This window comes from Aythya ferina (genome assembly GCF_964211825.1).
Source record: "Aythya ferina genome assembly, chromosome: 8".
In the NCBI taxonomy this organism is placed as follows: Eukaryota; Metazoa; Chordata; class Aves; order Anseriformes; family Anatidae; genus Aythya; species Aythya ferina.
Genome location: NC_140304.1, coordinates 16,222,025 through 16,241,008, shown reverse-complemented (window position 1 = coordinate 16,241,008; position 18,984 = coordinate 16,222,025). Strand labels below are relative to the sequence as shown.

At 36.8% G+C, this 18,984-nt stretch overlaps 1 protein-coding gene across 5 annotated transcripts in view; it reads right to left on the bottom strand.

Moving 5' to 3' along the window:
• Positions 1 to 18,984, bottom strand: part of TPR (translocated promoter region, nuclear basket protein) — a 44,943-nt gene that overhangs the window by 12,653 nt on the left and 13,306 nt on the right. For 4 of the 5 annotated variants that reach the window (XM_084526993.1, XM_084526989.1, XM_084526991.1 and 1 more), the window contains exons 18-40: positions 18,719 to 18,881; positions 18,128 to 18,262; positions 17,239 to 17,379; positions 16,900 to 17,068; positions 16,236 to 16,402; positions 15,151 to 15,303; positions 14,331 to 14,447; positions 12,975 to 13,178; positions 12,708 to 12,892; positions 12,140 to 12,287; positions 11,651 to 11,788; positions 10,814 to 10,945; positions 10,349 to 10,479; positions 9,811 to 10,021; positions 7,786 to 7,932; positions 7,194 to 7,392; positions 6,325 to 6,530; positions 5,729 to 5,790; positions 4,576 to 4,784; positions 3,999 to 4,271; positions 3,059 to 3,207; positions 2,164 to 2,247; positions 708 to 908 (exon numbers count right to left, since the gene is read on the bottom strand). In XM_084526993.1, coding sequence (XP_084383119.1) covers positions 708 to 908; positions 2,164 to 2,247; positions 3,059 to 3,207; positions 3,999 to 4,271; positions 4,576 to 4,784; positions 5,729 to 5,790; positions 6,325 to 6,530; positions 7,194 to 7,392; positions 7,786 to 7,932; positions 9,811 to 10,021; positions 10,349 to 10,479; positions 10,814 to 10,945; positions 11,651 to 11,788; positions 12,140 to 12,287; positions 12,708 to 12,892; positions 12,975 to 13,178; positions 14,331 to 14,447; positions 15,151 to 15,303; positions 16,236 to 16,402; positions 16,900 to 17,068; positions 17,239 to 17,379; positions 18,128 to 18,262; positions 18,719 to 18,881 — 3,724 coding nt within the window. The remainder of the gene's footprint in view (positions 1 to 707; positions 909 to 2,163; positions 2,248 to 3,058; positions 3,208 to 3,998; positions 4,272 to 4,575; positions 4,785 to 5,728; positions 5,791 to 6,324; positions 6,531 to 7,193; positions 7,393 to 7,785; positions 7,933 to 9,810; positions 10,022 to 10,348; positions 10,480 to 10,813; positions 10,946 to 11,650; positions 11,789 to 12,139; positions 12,288 to 12,707; positions 12,893 to 12,974; positions 13,179 to 14,330; positions 14,448 to 15,150; positions 15,304 to 16,235; positions 16,403 to 16,899; positions 17,069 to 17,238; positions 17,380 to 18,127; positions 18,263 to 18,718; positions 18,882 to 18,984) is intronic. The other variant, XM_084526990.1, reaches the window with a different exon arrangement.

The window sequence follows — 18,984 nt, the reverse complement described above, 5'->3', positions numbered from 1 at the left end:
GGAAAATCTTTAACTTGTAAGGACAAGGGCAACTGATTTATTTCAACTTCCCAGATATTAACTGGGATTATCATAGACATCAACAGGGCCAGGAAACTCCTAAAGCATACTGAAGATAAATTTGACAGAGGGACTAAAGGAGCCAACTATGAAAGCTGCCTACCTCACTCTGTTGTTTGTGAATAGAGATGATCTTGTGGGTGAAGTGATGATTGGTGGCTGTCTTAGCCACAGCAATCATGAAATGGTTGAATTTAAAATCCTTTGGTGATACAAGAAAAACTATCAGCAAAACTACTACCCTGGATTTGGGGAGAGCAGACTGTAGATTGCTCAAGAACTAGTTAGTGAGATCCGCTGAGGTCCACAAATGCTAGCCACCTGTAAAGAATGCAGGAGCAGGCAATTCCCATGTGTCTGAAGTGAAGGAAAGAGGGCATGAGGCTGGCTTGGCTGGGGGTGTGTGTGAAATCTCCTTTTGGAACTCAGAGGCATTGTGGAATTTTATAACTTCAAAAAATCAAGTGGAATTAGCAAGTGTCTTTAAGACACTAAGTCCAGGCTACAGAAGTAGCCTATACAATACCTATACAGCTAAAAGGATGCTCCTAATTACACTGATTGTGCAAGATAAGCTTCACAATTTTATCTTTAATCAAATGTAAGTACAGTAACTGTTAAATAAAGTAAATCTATGGTATACATACTTCCTGCTCGCCTTCATTTTCTTCATCATCATCTTCTTCATCGTCACTATCAATCACAATGACATCATCTCTCTTGGACTGACCATCCTGAGATGAAGAAGTATTTTGTTGATCTGACTGAAGAGGTCCAAGATCTATTGGTATAGACTGAGAAGTTTCTTCGCTATCCTCCATTGGAGTGTACTCTCCCTGTGTAACACCCTGTAAAATATAAAAGTAAGTAATAAAAGGAAAACAAAATGTAGCATATGACAATCAAATACAGACAACTAAAAGTCTCCCCAGGATCAAGGAATAACCATTCCTCTTCTGAGCATCAACTCTGAGCTGCTGTTTTAGAGTTCTTTTAGTCTGGAGGAACAGTAAAGCAATTCACATGATAGCCAGAGTTTTAAAATTTTCTCCTTTCATTCAGCACAAATGTATGTTCAAAACAGTTGAACTGAATCTGACAAATACGACCAGAAATGCTAAGTAAAAAAAAAAAAAAAAAAAAAAAAAAAGGCATCAAGAAGAAAAAGCCTCAAAAAATGGGAAAGAAATTAGGACTCTCCTAACATACTTTTTGTAGCATTCAGGACTTCTGGTTCAGGTAAGGTAACTAGTTTTTGTTACTTTCCAAACAACGTGTCGCTGTAATGTTTTAAATTCTGCTGTAAAACAGCAGAATTTAAAATTATCACATTGAGTACTAGAACTTTTAAAGAAAGTTTAAAGATACCTGTGGAACAGACGTCACACAGACAGGATTTAGTGGGGGGATAAACATCTAAATATATAAAGGTTATTGAGGGAAAATGCCTTACTAAAGACTCAATATCCACTCTACTTAAATGAAATACATTCTACAACTCTACAGGAGACTTTGCTAAATTACAAAATTACCATGATTTGTACATGTTCCTTAAGAGAAAGATTAAATACACATTTTTCACTTGTATTTGGCTTCCTTAACTCTGCTACAATGTGCATTTTAAGTGGCTTTTATTTTAGTATCTTTGTTTGTTGTTTAGCCCACCATGACTCATCTAACACTAATCTTGCTCAAGGATTTGTGAAATCTTTCTCTAAAATTAAAGTCAGAAAGCAAAGGAGTAAATGAAGAAACGAAAATTCGAATTCTGTTTTAAGACTATGACACATTTAATCTCTACATCTCAGTTTCACATCACAGAATTAGTAAAAAGGATACTCTGATTTCTAAACCACATTAAATTACATTCAAAATTGCAAAGCTCCGTTAACATTCCCACAGTTACTTATGTAGCTATATGCTGAGTCCAATAAAAATTCAGTATCTAGCCTTGAACATAGGAAATTTAAACTTAAAATGATTTTAACTGCTTTCTATTGAAAATCTGCGAGACCCGATTTGAAATTTCTTTCAAAGACGTTGTTTGAAAAAAAAGCTTATTTTTGCTGAAATTATGATTTTCTTTTTTTCAAATATGCTTACTTCTCCAATTGAGTCTTGTGAGTCTTGATTGTATGTTTGAGCTTCTACCTCACCATCGGTGCTCTCTTCTGCTGTCACTTCCTCCTGAAAGACCATATATTTTTCTCATTTAAAACACATCATTAGTCCTAAAGTTTGATTCTTTAACATAGTAGAGATCATTATAATTATTTTATATAAAGCTTATCTTTTCCCACAAAGAAAACCGGTAACGTTTATTATTCTCCTTTAGCTCTGTTTTTATCTAGCACCTGAAGAAATACAGTTTTCCCATTCCAGTCCACTGGACCTATTCTCTTCTACATCTCTAAAATTTTTCAGAACCAGGAAAGAAGCCTTAGTCTCCCGCTCCATCTCCACCCTCCAAGCAAATTAAGTGATTATCTTCTTACAATCTTGCCCTTCTATGTTATGCAACATCCGTTTCCTACACAGTTAATGAAGTGCCTTTGTCTTGCTTAACATTTTTCATGAGTTGTCTGCTGTGAGGTATCTCAAGTTCAATCCGCTTTTCCAGGATACCCCAACTCTCTCACGCAGTATGTCACATGCATCTTCTCTAAGCTTTTCCATGAAACTTCTAATCTTTGTTTTCTTGGCAGAATGACTGTAGATAATGACCTCCTAGACCACATTTAAAAATACTCTAAATTCTTCCTCTTAAATGCTAGAATATAGCCCCCTCTCTCGATCCACACTACAGCCAAGATGTGAATGTTGCAACTGCAACAACCTCTGCCTTTTATGTTACCCAAACACACTTGCTTTCTTTACTGTCAGAAGAAAAAGTCATGTCAAAAATTAACTGACTTGCTTTGAAGTAACACACTTTCTCTTCCCATTAAAATCAACCGAAGTGGCGGATTAAGTAGTAGCATTTTATGTTCCTACAAACCTCAGCACCAACTCTCTGCATGTTTCTCATTTTCTTTGGAAGAGGTACATCCACTGTCTCCTCTGAAATTTGTTCTGAGTTTTCCACAGTGTTATCCTCCTCTTCCTCTCGTGGACGTTTAGACAGAGAAGAACTAGGGGTAGCTGAAACTTAGAAGAACCTCTCAGTTACTCTCAGAAGCAGAACTACAAATGCAGGAAGCAGAAAATCAAGAGGTTTGGTATTTTACTCTGGCAGACCACCTCTATTTCTGCACTGAAAGATAACAGAATCAATTTCATTTTGCTGTCTCCTACATCATGAAAATATCAGCCTCTTTGGTTACAAGCCTTATGTTTTTGGATCCACATTCACTCCCTAATTGAACCCCAATATAAGATTCTCAGGATTATAGTTAAAATACTTATTCCAACATTTTTGCTTCTGACAAGGGCACCTAAGAATTAACAGCGTATCAGCTGGAAAACAAAAAAAAAAGCAGTTTACAAAAGTCTGTTTTGTGAAGTAAGTATTCTAAACCAAATTCTACACTGTGTGCAGCAAATAGACACACAACAATGCACCACACTGAGCAGTATGTGTTCTCTGTATTTCATATTCCAGCTTACGTAGTTTACTAATGACTCCTAAAATTAACCTTGCTCCAACAGTATGGTGGAAACGGGAGCAGAAGGGTTTAATGTGTTAAACCCCAACACCACTCTGAATAGATAAAGACATGAATTTTTATCTTTAAGGAATATGGTGACATCAGAATTTCAGGGGTAGTGCTTTGGAATGTTCAAGAAAGGAGCCTACTTGTAAAAATGTGTAAAATTTGTAGTAAACTAAGGGGAAAAAAATCACAAGCAAATTCTTTTTCTGAAGCTAGGCCTGTTTTGACAGTAGAGCTACTTAAAATCAATGACTCAAAAAGTTAGGCCTATAAAATGAAACCAACCTGTGCCAAACACTGCTGTAGAAGTGGAGGGCCTCTCTATTTGAGAGCTCTGTACAACTTCTACAATGGTAGGGGATGGCTCCTGATTAGCGGGCTCAATCTGAGGATGACTTTGCTGAGTGGGCTGCACAAATGCAGTCGCTTGAGTCTGCTGCTGAACAGTCAAGATGGGCTGAGAGAGAGATGTCTGAACATTAGGGCTGGTAGAACGCACAGACCCACTAGTGCTTCCAAAGACGGGAACGTGCTCCACGGGTCCTTCTGATTGCATAGCTGAAAGGCAAACAGTAGCACATTCAACTGACTTCATATTATCTAGCACAGTTCACTTTCTCCACTTCAGGATGCCCTGAACAGTCAAACTCAATGTTTCCTAGATTCAGTTAACATTGCTTCTCGTAGCTGTCTTCAGGAATTGAGAACTTATGAACACTTCTGTTGCCTTAAAAAGCACAATATTTAAAAGAGATGAAGGGACAATGAAAGTACCTTCAAGTATCTTTAAACTAATGAGATTTCAAGGGAAAAGTAGCATTTATGTTTACTGTAGATCCCTGTACTACCCTAAAATGCTCACCTTCCTGAGTCTCCACCTGTGTTGTAGGCATAACTGTGGCAGTTGGAGTAGTCGTAGGATTAGTAACTGTAGCAGGAGTAACCATTGGACGGATACTAGCTCTTGGAGTAGACTTATTCCCAGCTATTGCTGCAGCAGTCACTTTACTCGGAGTTGACACAACCGGTGTTGGCTTAATATTTGCTGTTGGTGGATCTGAAGTGCTAGCACTGAAAGACAGGATTCATGATGGTAGCACACATTTTAAAGCAGATTTTAAAATACCAAGTTTAAATATATTATCATAACCATAGCCATTTTTTAACGGTTTTGAATTTAAAAACCTGCGAAGACATAATGTCTTCCAAAATTTGCTAATAGTTTAAAAAAGTGACCCACTATACCATTAGCAGCATTTTGTCCAGCCTAAAGGCTTGACAGATTTCTTAAAGGTTCATCAACTACAAAATCATAAGCAGGTCAAAAGGTGCAGTGCATAGCTCATAACATAAGCTGCACTGGGTCTTTCTTATAATCAGTTACTAAAGCTAACTGGCTCATTCAATACAGAGCAACGTGAAGTCTTGGTTGAGACAAAGATCAGCCAAATTATAAAATGGCATTTTTAAACATCACAGCCTTGGTTTAAATGAATGCTGTTATGAAAAATTAATAGGGAGCTGTTTTTCTAAACTTAGTAATACAGTAATAATCTCCAATTTAGAGCTTGGTTGCTTTTTCATTTGACAATTTTATCTGTTAGGTGCCATCTATTTAGTGCATTTCTCAAGCTTGAGCTCTTTGCACAAGGAAGATTCCGTCCCTCAATAAGGGAAAGGTAATAATCATCTGTACTACTTAAAGATTCTTGAAGTCTGAAAACACTTAAAAAATATTTTATGTTCCACAAAAATCATGTTCCTGGTGATTAATATGCCAATTCAACACCTGACAGGATTGATTAAATCAATTTATTGATTAATTTTTTTTCTTTATTGATTAAATGTGTCTAAGAAAACAGGAGAAGCATCATGTCTCAACTGGTATCTTCCAAGTTGCTAAAGAAAATTTGTGAAAATCAGTAGTTTACTAAAAAGAAGAGCAAATAGATGAAGACAAACCCAAAAATCCCCAAATAGAGAAACTGCAAAATCCCTAAACCCTTTTAACTCACATTCCTCTTTCACCTGAAGCTGGAGTAGACTTGAGTGAGATCTGCCTCTGCTGTTCTGGGACCTACAATGTAAGATGTAAAAGTATGCTATGTAAATGTGAAACAGAGCGAGTGACTTGGTGAAACACTTCAGCTGACAGATCTCTTCACTAAAAATTGGTAACATTAGTTAGATTTCATGATTACTGCAAGTTCTTCAAAATAAATCAAACCAATAATACCAAATATATCAACCAATTCAGTAATTTCTCAGATCTTTTCAGTTATTTTTTGAAGCTATTGAGACATTCAGTACTGTCAAAACCTGCTGAACAGATGTATGAAAATAGAAAAATAGAGAACAGTGCAGTTTATTGGCTGATTCACAGTGAACAATACAACTGTATGCTTGCTAACATTGGGTATTAGAATTTCCACCTGTTATTTAGGATGTTTAGAAAAAACATGTTCACATAAATATTCCCAATAAATTAATTACTGTATATATAAAAAAACAAATTAATGGTGCTAGTGCTACGAGCTGTTTTTGTAGTTCAGTCATGGAACATAAAAGCAGTTTATTTCCTCTCACACAGCTTACTAGAAGGATTTTGTACCTTATTTGTAGATTCTGGTGGCTCATCTCTCTGTTCATGGTGTCGCTCTTGCTGCTCTCTAAGCTCTCTTTCAAGACGGCAGATTCGACCTTCATACTGTGACTTGAGTGCACTCATCCGCACTTCCAGTTCAGTCTTCTGCTCTTCTAATGAACTGCTCTTTTGCTTCCACTCTTCATTTTCTTTCGTTAGCTGTTCTTTTGTACCTAATTGAATAGGAAAGAATCCAGTCTTGTCACTGTAAAACTGTCTACTCTGCATACTGGATGTCTGTCGGTTTTAAAAGGTTACTGAAGTATTTTGAAATCCTAAAAAAGTTAAGCTTTAGAAAGAGATCTTAAAAGTAAACTTTATGTGCCATTTTTCTATTTAATTGCAATTAACTAAAAATAAAAACAAAATATACAATAAATACATCCAATAAATAAAAAAAAATGAGCAGTTATAGAATGCCAAGATGTTTTCAGCAAGTTCTTGCACCACTGTTCCTCTCAACATCAATTAAAAATAGAATTGATATGTTTTGAACCTGTACATTATGGAAAGGCAGGAAAGGAGGGAAGAATTACCAAAGTAGTCAGTCTAATCAACAAGACTGCCAAAAAAAATGGCTGGCAAAACTATGGCAAAATTTTAATTCCCCCAGCATACAGCTAGTTGTTCACTTGTATCATCTCCTTAAGGAATTTAAATTTCTAATTTTTAGAAAGATTCTGTAACATCCGGTCAAGAACATATTTTAGGGATTCTGTCTAAATACTTTCCACAGGAATAAATTTAAAAAACAAACAAACAAAAAAAAACACACAAACAAAATCAAACAAACAGAAGACGACACCTTAAGAACATTAAAAAAAAAAATACAATACCAGCTAACTGTGCAATTTTCTGCTTGGCTGCAAGCAAGGTTTTCCTAGTTTTCTCTTCCTTCTCAGTGATCTGCTGCCTAAGCTGTTCTTCCTGTGTAGCCTTCTCTTGCAGATCTTGATGAAAACGAGCAAGTTCTGATTGCAACTGTGATATCTGCTCCTGAAGATTTCTAGCTTCAGTTTCCTTTTCTGCTATACTCTATAGAGAGAAATTGGCCACAATGAGCTACTCCAGCACATACAGTCTAACACGCTCCACAGTCCTATTATTAGCTGGCCATCGTATAAAAAACTTTTAATCAACAACAACAAAAGGAGTCCAGTCCTCTCTGAATGCAAAAGCTGAGAGAAGAGCATTTTTTTCCCCCCACTTACTTAGTCCAAGAAATAATAAGTCACTAGACACAGGATTTGAACCAGGTTTAAGGTTCATCTTTCCTGGCAAGGTAGAGGCATAGCTTGGTCATTTCACATTTGTGCGCACACAGATGTATGTGTACACATAAAAACAATGACAGCCTCGTAGTCTGCAGTTACTTATTTAAGATTCTAGTAGAATACAGTGCTTTGAAATTGCTCACTCTGATCTTACCTTTTGTAAACTTTCAACCTGATTCTCCAAAGCCTTTGTCTTCCCTTCAGCTTGGCCGAGAGAGTCTTTCAGCTCTTGTACCTCCTGGGCAGAAACTTGTTCTTCTTGTTGTTCTACTAAAGACTGAGTTGCTGCTTCGGCAACCATCTGAAATATGTCAAGTGGTATAAGGCTACAAGGTACTATCCAATTAGAATGTTATTGCTTCCACAAGCTGCTTCTGCATGCAAATGAATCACGTTTACTTAAACGAATTAAGTTCTGGGCAAAACATGCTCATGGAGCAGATCCTCCTGGAAACTCTGCCAATGCAGAAAATAAGGTGATTGGTGACAGCCGATATGGCTTCACTAAGGGCAGATTGTGCCTGACAAACCTAGTGGCCTTCTGTGATGGAGTTACAGCATTGCTGGACAGGGGAAAAGCAACTGGCATCATTTGCCTGGACTTGTACAAAGCATTTGACACTGTCCCCATACCCGCCATGATATCTTGTCTCTAAATAGGACAGGATGGACCACTCAGCAGGCAAGAAGTTGTCTGGATGGTCACACTCAGAATTGTGGTTAATGGCTCAATGTGGAAACTGGTGGAAACCAGTGATGACAGGTGTTCCTCAGGGGTCACTGGGACTAGTGCTGTTTAACATTTTTGCTGGTGATGAGGACAGTGAGATTGAGCACACCCTCAGCCAGTCTGCTGGCGACACCAAGCTGTGTGGTGTGGTTGACATGCTGGAGGGAAGGGATGCCACGCAGAGGGACCTGGACCTTCACTCAGAGGTTGCTGAGGCACTGGAACAGGTTATCCAGAGAGGTTGTGGATGCCTCATCCCTGGAGGTGTTCAAGACCAGGTTAGATGAGGCCCTGAGCAACTTATCTAGTGGGTGGTGTCCCTGCCTATGGCACGGGGGTCGAACCAGATGATCTTTGAGGTCCCTTCCAACCCAAACTGTTCTATGATTCTATGGCAGCTTTGAGACGTGGGCCTGCGTGAACCTCATGAGCTTCTACAAGGCCAAGTACAATGTCTTGTATCTGCTCCAGGGCAATCCTAAACACACGTACAGGCTTGGCAGAGAATGGATTGAGAGCAGCCCTGAGGAGAAAGACCTGGAGGTACTGGTAGACAAGAAACTCGACACAAGCCAGCAACATGCTTTTCAGCCCAGAAAGCCAACTGCATGCTGGGCTGCACCAAAAGCAGCATGGGCAGGAGGGTGTTGAGATCTGCTCTCGTCAGACCCCACCTGTAGGTAGCACTGTGTTCATCACCGGGGCCCTCAGCAGAAGAAAGACATGGAAGTATTAGAACAAATTAGAATGGGAAGGCCACAGAGATGATCCAGGGGCTGGAGCACCTCTCCTACAAAGACAGGCTGAGGGAGTTGGGGTTGTTCAGCCTGGAGAAGAGAAGGCTCCAGGGAGACCTTATAGCTGAACTTCCAATATGTAAAGGGGGCCTACAGGAAAGCTGCGGAAGGACACTTTTTCAGGGAGTTTAGTGAAAGGACAAGGAGTAATGGCTTTAAACTAAACAAGGGTAGATTTGCATTAGATATAAGGAGGAAATTCTTCACTCAGAGGGTGGTAAGGCACTGGCACAGGCTGCCCAGAGAAGCTGTGGATGCCCCATTCCTGGAAGGAAGTGTTTGACACCAGGCTGGATGAGGCTTTGAGCAACCTGGTCTGGTGGAAGGTATCCCTGCCCACGGCAGGGGGTTGGAACCAGGTGATCTTTAAGATCCTTTCTAACCCAAACCATTCTACAATTCTATGAAAACACAAGTATTTTAATGAACTCCAATGTTCTGTTAACAATGCTGCTAATAATTAAATGATATATAGCTTATGATTTGTGGCCGTTTGAGCTAACAGCAGAATAAGTTATGTAATTTTCTGCTTCTCTCTTTACAGATAAGTGTTCCTGTAGTGTTGTCATACTAAGTGAATGTGAAAATCATTATCCAGATTATACTTAACTCTAGATGAATTTCTCTGCAAACAAACAAGAAGTTTATCTACCTTATCATGCTGTGCTTTCAGCTCCTCATACTGAGTCTTATATCTTCGCCCAATTTTCTTGACCTGTGTTATAGTTTTCACTTTTTCTTGTATGTCAGCCACTTTAGCATCTAGTTCTTTCTGCAAAGTGTCCTTCTCTGTTCTTATTTTAGTTACTTCCTCCTTCAGGTTCTGAACAAGATTCTGGCTTGTAGTCAAGGACGCATTTGTTCTAAATAGCAAAAGATTGGAAGGAGATGCAAATAAGGTATTTGAAACAATACATTTCAATACTGCTCATTCATGTAATACCATGGGTATCATCTGTAGTGAACTGTGTTATTTAGGACTTCACAGTACAAACAGATAATGCACTTTAGAGCACGTTCAGTTAAGAGAGAACTTCAAAACAATTCATGTTTCATTTATGTATTATCAAGCTACAGTAAGAATATAAAACAGCTACATTGGGATAGTTAAGAAAGTAAATTTCCAATTGGTGTTTCATTATAAATGAAGCTATGCATGGAAGTTTTTACTAATTGATTAAATACCATACCTGGCTATTTCTGCTTTAAGCCTGCCCGTTTCTTCACTCATTTGTTGTATACGCTTGGTGTTTGCCTCCTTCTCTGAAAGTAGCTTGCGATATTCTTCAAGATCAGTGTCCTTCTGTTGACTCAACAAATGCTGAAAGGTTGACAAAACAGTTTGCATTTTCAGAAGATGACTACACAGTTACACACAAATTCATTTTTAATTAGAGTTGCTGGTTTTGTATTTTGACTTGGACTGCCAATGAACTAGAATAGCCTATTTTAAAACTGAATTAAAAAGCATTGCTCATGCAAATACATTTCCTTGGTTTTGACCACTTTTTGCAATATAGCTTACATTTTTTGTTTTAAAAGAGCTTTTAGAACTTTTTTTTTCCCCCCCAAGGGTTGATAATTTATTCTCCCCACCCTGCCCTCCCCCAGAACACCTTGTTTTAAGAGATGCTTTTAAGAGATGCATTTCCCACCTGTGTCCGGGCTTTCCAGCGTTTGACATCTTCTTCCAACAACTTTTTCTCTGCCTGCAACATTCCACTTTTCTCACTCAATTCAGCATTAGACTCCTGCAGAGGTAGAATGTCTGCCTCAAGCTTGCGTACCTGAAAAAAAGAATAGTTGGGGATTAAACTACCTGGATCTTTTAAGACTGAAGAAAATGGAATATGGTAAGCCTTGAATAATGGTGGTAAGAGGGACAGAGAGATCCAAAAAAAACAAAAACAAACCCAACACAAAACCACCCTCAAGAAGTCATGATATAGCTTCTTTTCCCACTCACTGCCCTTCAGTAGCCAACTGTGTGCAGGGAAAGCAACAAGGAGCAAAAGCAGGGTACAAGCCTACAGGGAAAAAAATTATAAGCACACCTTCACAATCTCAAGATTCTCACTTTGTACCTTGCAGTAGTAAACAGATTATCAATTATGTATTAGAAGTCAAGCAATGCTGCACTGGATTCTGTCGAAGCAACTGGTATGCAGAAATGTGAAGAGGCAAGTATGTTCCTTTTAAATTCTTAGTAAAGCTATGGACTGCTTTGTATCTATTTCTGTGCCATTTTTCATTTACCTGTTGATATTGCTGTTACAACTTTAGCCAGATTTTCTCTTCCATTTAAATCAAACGGAACTTTCGACTTTCCAATACTCTAGGAGAAGCAGTGTCTTATAAAATTCTCAATGGAACATTTCCTCAGTTGTGTATGATGTAAAGGAATAATCCCAGTTTAAATAACTAGCAGTGATATATCCAGACATTAACTGTCTGACTTGAATACACAGAAACAAGTGAAATACAGTACTAACCTTTGCTTGCATTTGTTGTAGCTCTTGTTCTAGCCTCTCCTTCTCTTCTCTTAGCATCTTGTTGGTTTCTATCAGTACGTTCATGGTCTCTGTTTTTTTCATTAATTCTTCATGCTGTGCAATGGTTTTTGCTGTTACCTTTTAAAAAAGATTGTACTTACTCATTTGCTTTGCTTTGGCTTACATATGCTTACATACTTACTGGGATCTGTCTTACATAGCTATTGTGGCATTCCTTGTGTCACACACATGTTCAAAACAAGTAAATATCAGTAACAAAAAAGATGGGGGAAAAACTCAGAAAAGATCTTTATTTTCCCTATTTATGTGTTTTTGGGATTGCCACACTGCTTCACAGGACCCAGAACAAGACCGTCCATTTGGCTATATACTAATCCCAGCTTAGCAAAGGCAGTAAATGAGAGAAAGTAGAACACAGAGAACAGCCCTCTACTTACTGAAATCATAAGCAATAATATCCAGCCATACCTGCACCTTCTCTCTCTCAGCATTGAGACTGTCTTGTAGTTCCTGGAGTTCCCTTTCAAGGTGTTCCACTCTCTGACGATAACGCAAACTTTCCACCTGTGCCACCTCAAATCTAGTTTCTGCTATCTCCTTTTCTCGACGTATAAATCTGCAATAAGAAAATGAACAAAGCATTAGGTCAATGAAAATGCAAGACAAAGCATTTTAAGTTGAAGTTGAAGCATCTTATATCTGAAAAATTACTGAGTTCAGAAAGATCAAGAAGAAAATACTAGAAAAAAATATTCTAGAATGATTTAGATAAACTAAAAACAACAAGAAAATAATCCCTATGAAACTTGCTTGCCAATCATATTTTTCCAAAATCTGCTTTAGCTTCTTGTCGAAATTGACTCTCAGTTTCTTTCTAGGAGTAGAAAGAAGTCTCCTTTATTAGTGATGCAGGACAATCTCTACCAAGTTAAAGGGTACTTACATTTTACACACTGTGCTTGAAATATAAAGCAAGAAAGAACGATTTAATTTGGCAACTGAATTTATAAACACCACCAGAGGGAGCTAAGTTTACCTAAGAATTTCTAAGATTTGTTCCTGGGATTTCCCTTCCTCGTTGAGAGAAACATTCAATGCAGATGGCATGGCTTCTTTCATAGATGTCACCATCTTGTCACTCAGACTTTCCAGTTGTTCATGTAATAATCGATTTTGTTTTTCCAAGTCCTCGCAGCGGGATGCAAGTGTTGAAGCTTCATCCTACAACAAAATGGTTCAATGACTGAAACCTATATAGACTGGTAGATAAAAACACCTACTAGAACCATAAAAATGATCATACCTTCATCATTCTCTCTCTCTCTTCCCAGGAAGCTTTACACTCTAGCAATGCAGACTCAGCTTTCTGAGCAGCTTCTTCAAGCTGCTGCCGTACTGCTGTATTCTTGGCAACTTGCTCTTTAATAGCCTGTAATGCTTCAACATCAGCAGCATGAAGCATTAATTCCCGTTCATATTTATTTTGAGCTTCAGAAGCCATCTTTGCCTGCAGAAAAAAAGGAACAGATTCTGATATCCTTAATGTTAACATTTAATATATACATAGAGATTCTCAAATGCTAGACAAAATTAGTGATCACTAAGGAAAACCACTGGCCAAAACCTCTGTCATTCTCAAGTACGAAAGAAACAGATATTCTTAGAATGGTTCCTTTTAAGGAACTATTATTTTTAAGAAAAGTTAGAATTTGTAATTATTTCCTTTAGTGGCTAGGAGGAGCTAGTCTACAATCAATCCTCTTGCTGCAGATTTTGCATGGATGCGATGCAGGAATTCTTTCAAGAACATCCACCGAATAGGCAAAGATATTTATCACATGAGGGTAAAAAACTTAAGACCAACTGCAGTCATAGTATTAGGTAAAAAAATGGAAACGCCTGCATATTAAATTTTGGGTTGGATGAACCAACAGCTAAAAGTTGTTCTCTATCCTTTACACTAATCAGTGTTGCTGGAGTTCTCACCTACAGGTAAGCAGATTCACTGTGGAAACATGGCTAACAAGACAATCTTATCAGGTGCTGCTAAATATCATATTGCCTGCAGTTTTAAAAGATGACAATTATGTTTTGGGTTAAAAAGGTATTTTCCCCATTGTTTTGTTGTGTTCATTTTCTTTTTCCTTCCCGCCTCAGAAGAGGGAACTAGAAATTCATTAAAAAGTTAGTTACTTTCCACAATCAATCCTTTCACAATGAAATAGACCTTAGAAACAGTGAGTGGGTGGCACCCCTGCCCACGGCAGGAGGGTTGGAATTCGATCTTCAAAATCCCTTCCAACGCAAGCCATCGTGTGATTCTCTGATAGCACCTTCTGCTGTTTTATTTTTTTTCTTCCTTTTTTTTTTTTTTTTTTAGTATGACAAAAACTATGCCTGCAACACTATATTATGTTCAACATCAGTTTACTCTGTAACACCAAAATGTTTGATAAGGTGAAACAACAAAGCATTAAATAAGCAGATGTTCACAAAATAGGAAAAGAATTTTAAGAACATCTTCTCTATCTGTCAGTCACTGATTGGAAACACAACCTTAGAAAATGTTTTGAATTCTGGTTAAAAAAAAAAAAAATGATGAAAAGATTACATTAATTTTACTACCATTGGCTAAAGTAGTCAAACATTACAAACATACTTGTTCCTGGCAGTCACGTCTGGCTTGCTGTTCGTTATTTAGAGCTGTACTGGCTCTCTGAAGGGCTTCCTGAACTTCTGACTGCACAGTTGTAAGACTCTTCTTTAGTTCCAATAGCTGTAGTGAAAAAAATGCAACCAAACAAAACAAATCTTAAAGACTAAATGGTAAAGTATTTTACAGAATGTTGAACTCTGCAATGCTTTGAATGTAGAGAGTTACGAATCATTTAAAGCTTAAGTATTATTTTACAACAAGTTGAAATGTAAAATGAAATACTTCTATGGCTTTGACTTATAAACACTCAGAACTCATTCCTGGCAGAAAAATATTACTGTTCTTTCAGAGTCAGGCTTGAAGCAATACTAGCTGCAGTCATCATGCTTCTTTCAAGACCAGTAAGAGCCCAAACGCAGAACGAACAAATAAGGGGAAAGACTGCTCCAGTTTTAGGGTATATGAACATTACAAATGTGTTTTTGGTTCATGTTACAAAAATGTTTTTCTGAAACCTTTCTCAAAGGTTTTTACTTGTGTTTTTTTTCTGCAACTAGTGCTCAAAGTTCAAGAGGACAGTGACAGTTCTAAATACACCACCACCCTAATGAAGCGATAAACTTAATGTACTACTCATGTTTGGTCATCTCTCAAATTTAGTTAGGCTTTTGTATATCCTAAAAGATTTATTTTGGACACTACTACACCGTATTGCCTCTACAAAAGGGAGCGAGAATAAATCTATATTTAGGAAGTTAAGTAAAAGCATAGTCTTGCAGACTCTTTGGAAAGGAGCTTAAGGGAGGTGGTATTCGATGCATACCTGTTGTTCCATATTCTCCACAGCTTTACGTTTCTCCTCTTGAAGTTCCTGCTTTTCTTTCTCTGACTCCATCAACTTCTTTTCCAGCTGTGCTTGATACTCTGAAGATTCCTTCAGACGAGCTTCAACAGCTGCACGAACTTCCTCTGTCACCTTCATCAAAATCCATCATAAGAGGTCAGTATTTTTTGTCTTATTTTGCTTTAAATATGGTATTCCAACGTGAAACCAACATTTCAGTGATATTTTAAAGTCAGAGCAGGTATTCTTAAGATCTAATTTAGAACATCACTGAAAATGTTGAAAACCACATATAGCACAGAAGAAAAAAAAATCTGTTTTTTCAAAACTGCAATACAGCATGAAGTACATGTAAAAAAAAGTTTCAGGTGACTATATTCAAATACACAGAAGCCAGTATATCTTCTTAGTACACACTAAAGTCTACAATACTCATAAAGCAAATGAAGCTACAATGAGATTTTTACAGAATGAGAACACAGACCAGAAGAGAACTGGATACTAGACTAAAAACATGCTGTCTTCTTCTGATGCTGTAACTTAAGCAGAAAATGAGAATTCTGTTTTCCCAACTCTTATTTTGACGTGCTGAACAGCTTAGAAGAAGGGGTTAATGTTCACCATTAACACGGTGAAGTATTTGACAGAAGGGAGACCACAAAGAATGTTTTCTTGCATCACTGAAGACCATAACATTTTGATGGAAAAGGTAGGGATTTAACTGCTTTTGACTGAGAGCTTAATAAATTTTTTAATCACTGATCTCAGTGTTATAGGAAGAATTTTTAAAAGATAATTCCACTCTTTCTTCTACAGACACGGGCAGAGTACAGCTGAGTCAAATCTATGATCTAACATTCTAAAAATATGCTGCAAAAAGTATTTCTATCACTAGAAGTATTTTTAATCAATTTTGTTTGTTTGTTTGTTTGTTTTTGGAACGCCTTCTAAACAAGCTTGACTTTCTTTGCAACACATCCCATAATTCTACAGACTTCAATATGAACCAAAAATTACATCTTTCATTTTGCTTTATTCAAGAATGTTAAATGTTAACTACTTACTTGTTTTTCCTTATTAAGGGATTCCTCTAGACTAAGAACCATGGCCCTGTACTGTTCCACATTATTAGAACTAGTCTTAAGTCTTTCTCTCAGGTCATTAACTTGTTCGTCAGCTTGCCTTAGTCGAGTTAGAAGATCATCCACATCTTCACTTGTACTAGGCTGACCTGTAATATCAGAACATACTGTTAACTGTGGCAGCTTTTAAACCACTGTTCTATTTAAAAGCTGAAGTCTTTTAAGGGTAACAACAAGAAAGAAAACAATAATAATTATAATAGTAAAAGACTCTCACAAAGTTTCTCTACAGAAAATTGTCATCCCTCGTCAAAATAGAAACTTACAGTAAACAACTGTTTCGCAAAAAAATGGCTTTTTAAGAACAGGTAACATTATAGATGGAAGAGCCTTAAAACAAAAATAAAATGGATCCTTACATAAGTTTGGCTTTAATTTTTTTCCTTTGTTAAAGTTGATCTGGGGTTAGATATTACTTTAAAAACTTATCCTGGTTATCTTTTGCTTGAATCTGTGGTTGCAATAACAAAGGTTTCTTATTTAGAGTAATGATCTTACTCTAAACGACAATTTTTATCGTTCTGCAGAGAGCAGCATTTAATATAAAAATTAAATGTAGGAAATTCAATGTAGGAAAACACCCTACCTTTCCCTAGAGCCCTCTGTGATGACTGAGATGCTAGCTGAGCCTCTGTATTATTAAGTTGTTGTTTCAACACTGTAGTTTCTTTCTGGGCATTCTTCAGAAGTTCCTTTGTGTTAATGTGACGGTTTGTCTCAGTCTCTAGTTGCCTCTTAAGATCCAGGATATGAACCTGAAAACACAAGATTTTTAGACTTGTATTTAATTCACACATGACATGAAGCCCCAACACATTTGTAAATTTCATGTATGAAAAACAATGCACTGTATGCTAGCAGAAGCCATGCAACTCAGGTTTTATTTTCACTAAAGCAATTATTACATATTTATAATTATACTTGCCTCTTGATTTTTGGAAAGGGCATGTCTTTGTTCCACCTCATTTTCTAGTTTCTTCTTTAGCTGAGATATCTCACGCTCTAGCTTTTCTATCTGATTATTGAGTCTTTGTTTTGTTTCTGTCTCAGACCTCTCCAGTATTCCCTGATAAAAAAGCATCACACAGTATGCTTACAACACATTTCAAAAATTTTTTTCTGAATTACTGCAGTTCACAAAAGGTTATTGTCACAACAATTCTCTTATCCACAACATAATTACTGCACAGAACAAGAAATAAGAGGTAAACATAGAATACTATGAGAAGTCACATTTAAAATTTATGACTTGGTTTTGAAATATTCTTTAATAACATCAATACAAGAACTACTATTAGAAGAAAATCCATTATCTAAGCAGTCCAATATTAGGGATTAAAAAAACAAAAACCGACTACAGAAATAAGAGTCAGTCACATGACAAAGTGGGCAGCCTTCAATATTTACGCTGTATATAACTAAGTACACTTTAAAACAGAAAACAGAATTATAAAAAAATAGGTACCTTAAAACAATATAAAAACTACCAAGGTGGACATTTATTGTTATAAAAATTAATATATCTTGTTTTCTTTGTACTATTATTTCCTCCATATTTTACTGTGAAAATCCTGCTCCTTATCTAAAAATTCTCTATTTTATACGTGGATAAAGTCCTGAGTATCATAATTCAGGATAGGAATTACAAACTTGCTTAAACAAGTTACTCAAGTAATTTACAATCAGTGTCAAACTTGTAGTCAAAAAAACCAACCTCTTTTCAGAACAAGTTCTATTAATGCTGAAGTCAATTTCAATTGGTATTTATTGCTAACTCTGACAGATAGACCAGATTTATCAATAATACCACATACCTGAATAGTTCGCAAATTAGTAAGTAGTAAGTTCTGTCCTCTTTGTTCAACCAGTAAAGACTCACGTTGCTGAGTCAAACGCGCATCTGACAACTTCAAGATATCCTTCTCTTTTTTTAAGTTTTCTGCTCTCACCTTTAAGATAACAATTAACAAGAACTTTGTTATCAATCCCAAATTTGTTTGTTAATTTTAATTTGGACAATACTAGTTTATAATCTGTTAATACTCATGAAAAAAACAAGCATTCTATGTAAGATTACAGATTGTAAATTAAGATTTATGCAAATAGGCCAAGAACAGTAAGAACATAACTGTTTTACTAATCACTTTCTGTTTTCTCTATAAATACGAGTTTTGAAACACCTTGTACATTTTATTTCACTTCATCTTTAGTCAGTACTTAAGATTTTTTCTGGAATGTTACAAAGGCACCCATAAATACAATGACATACACGTACACAAACTGGTACAAATGTAATAGCTGGTACATTTCAAAAATCCACACGTTCAATTTTCAGTTTTTAATTGTATGAAAAATTCTTCTACAAACTCAGAATATCTGAGACTATAACACAATATACTGCTCACCTCTGCCACAGCCAGTTTTTCATTAGCTCCCCTCAGGTCTTGAGTCATAGTGTTAATAATCTGCTCTTGCTTCTGAGTTGTTGCTGTGAGTTTCTGGGTTCTTTCATGCAGAGACGTTATTTCTCGACGATAGCCTTCAACATTATCCTGTAGCATCTCATAACTTAGAACAAAGCAAAGTATGTTCGTGATTTTTTTTTTTTCAAATTTATTTGTAAGAGGTCTAAGTACACAGCTACATATCATTTTCACGTGTACGTTTTCTC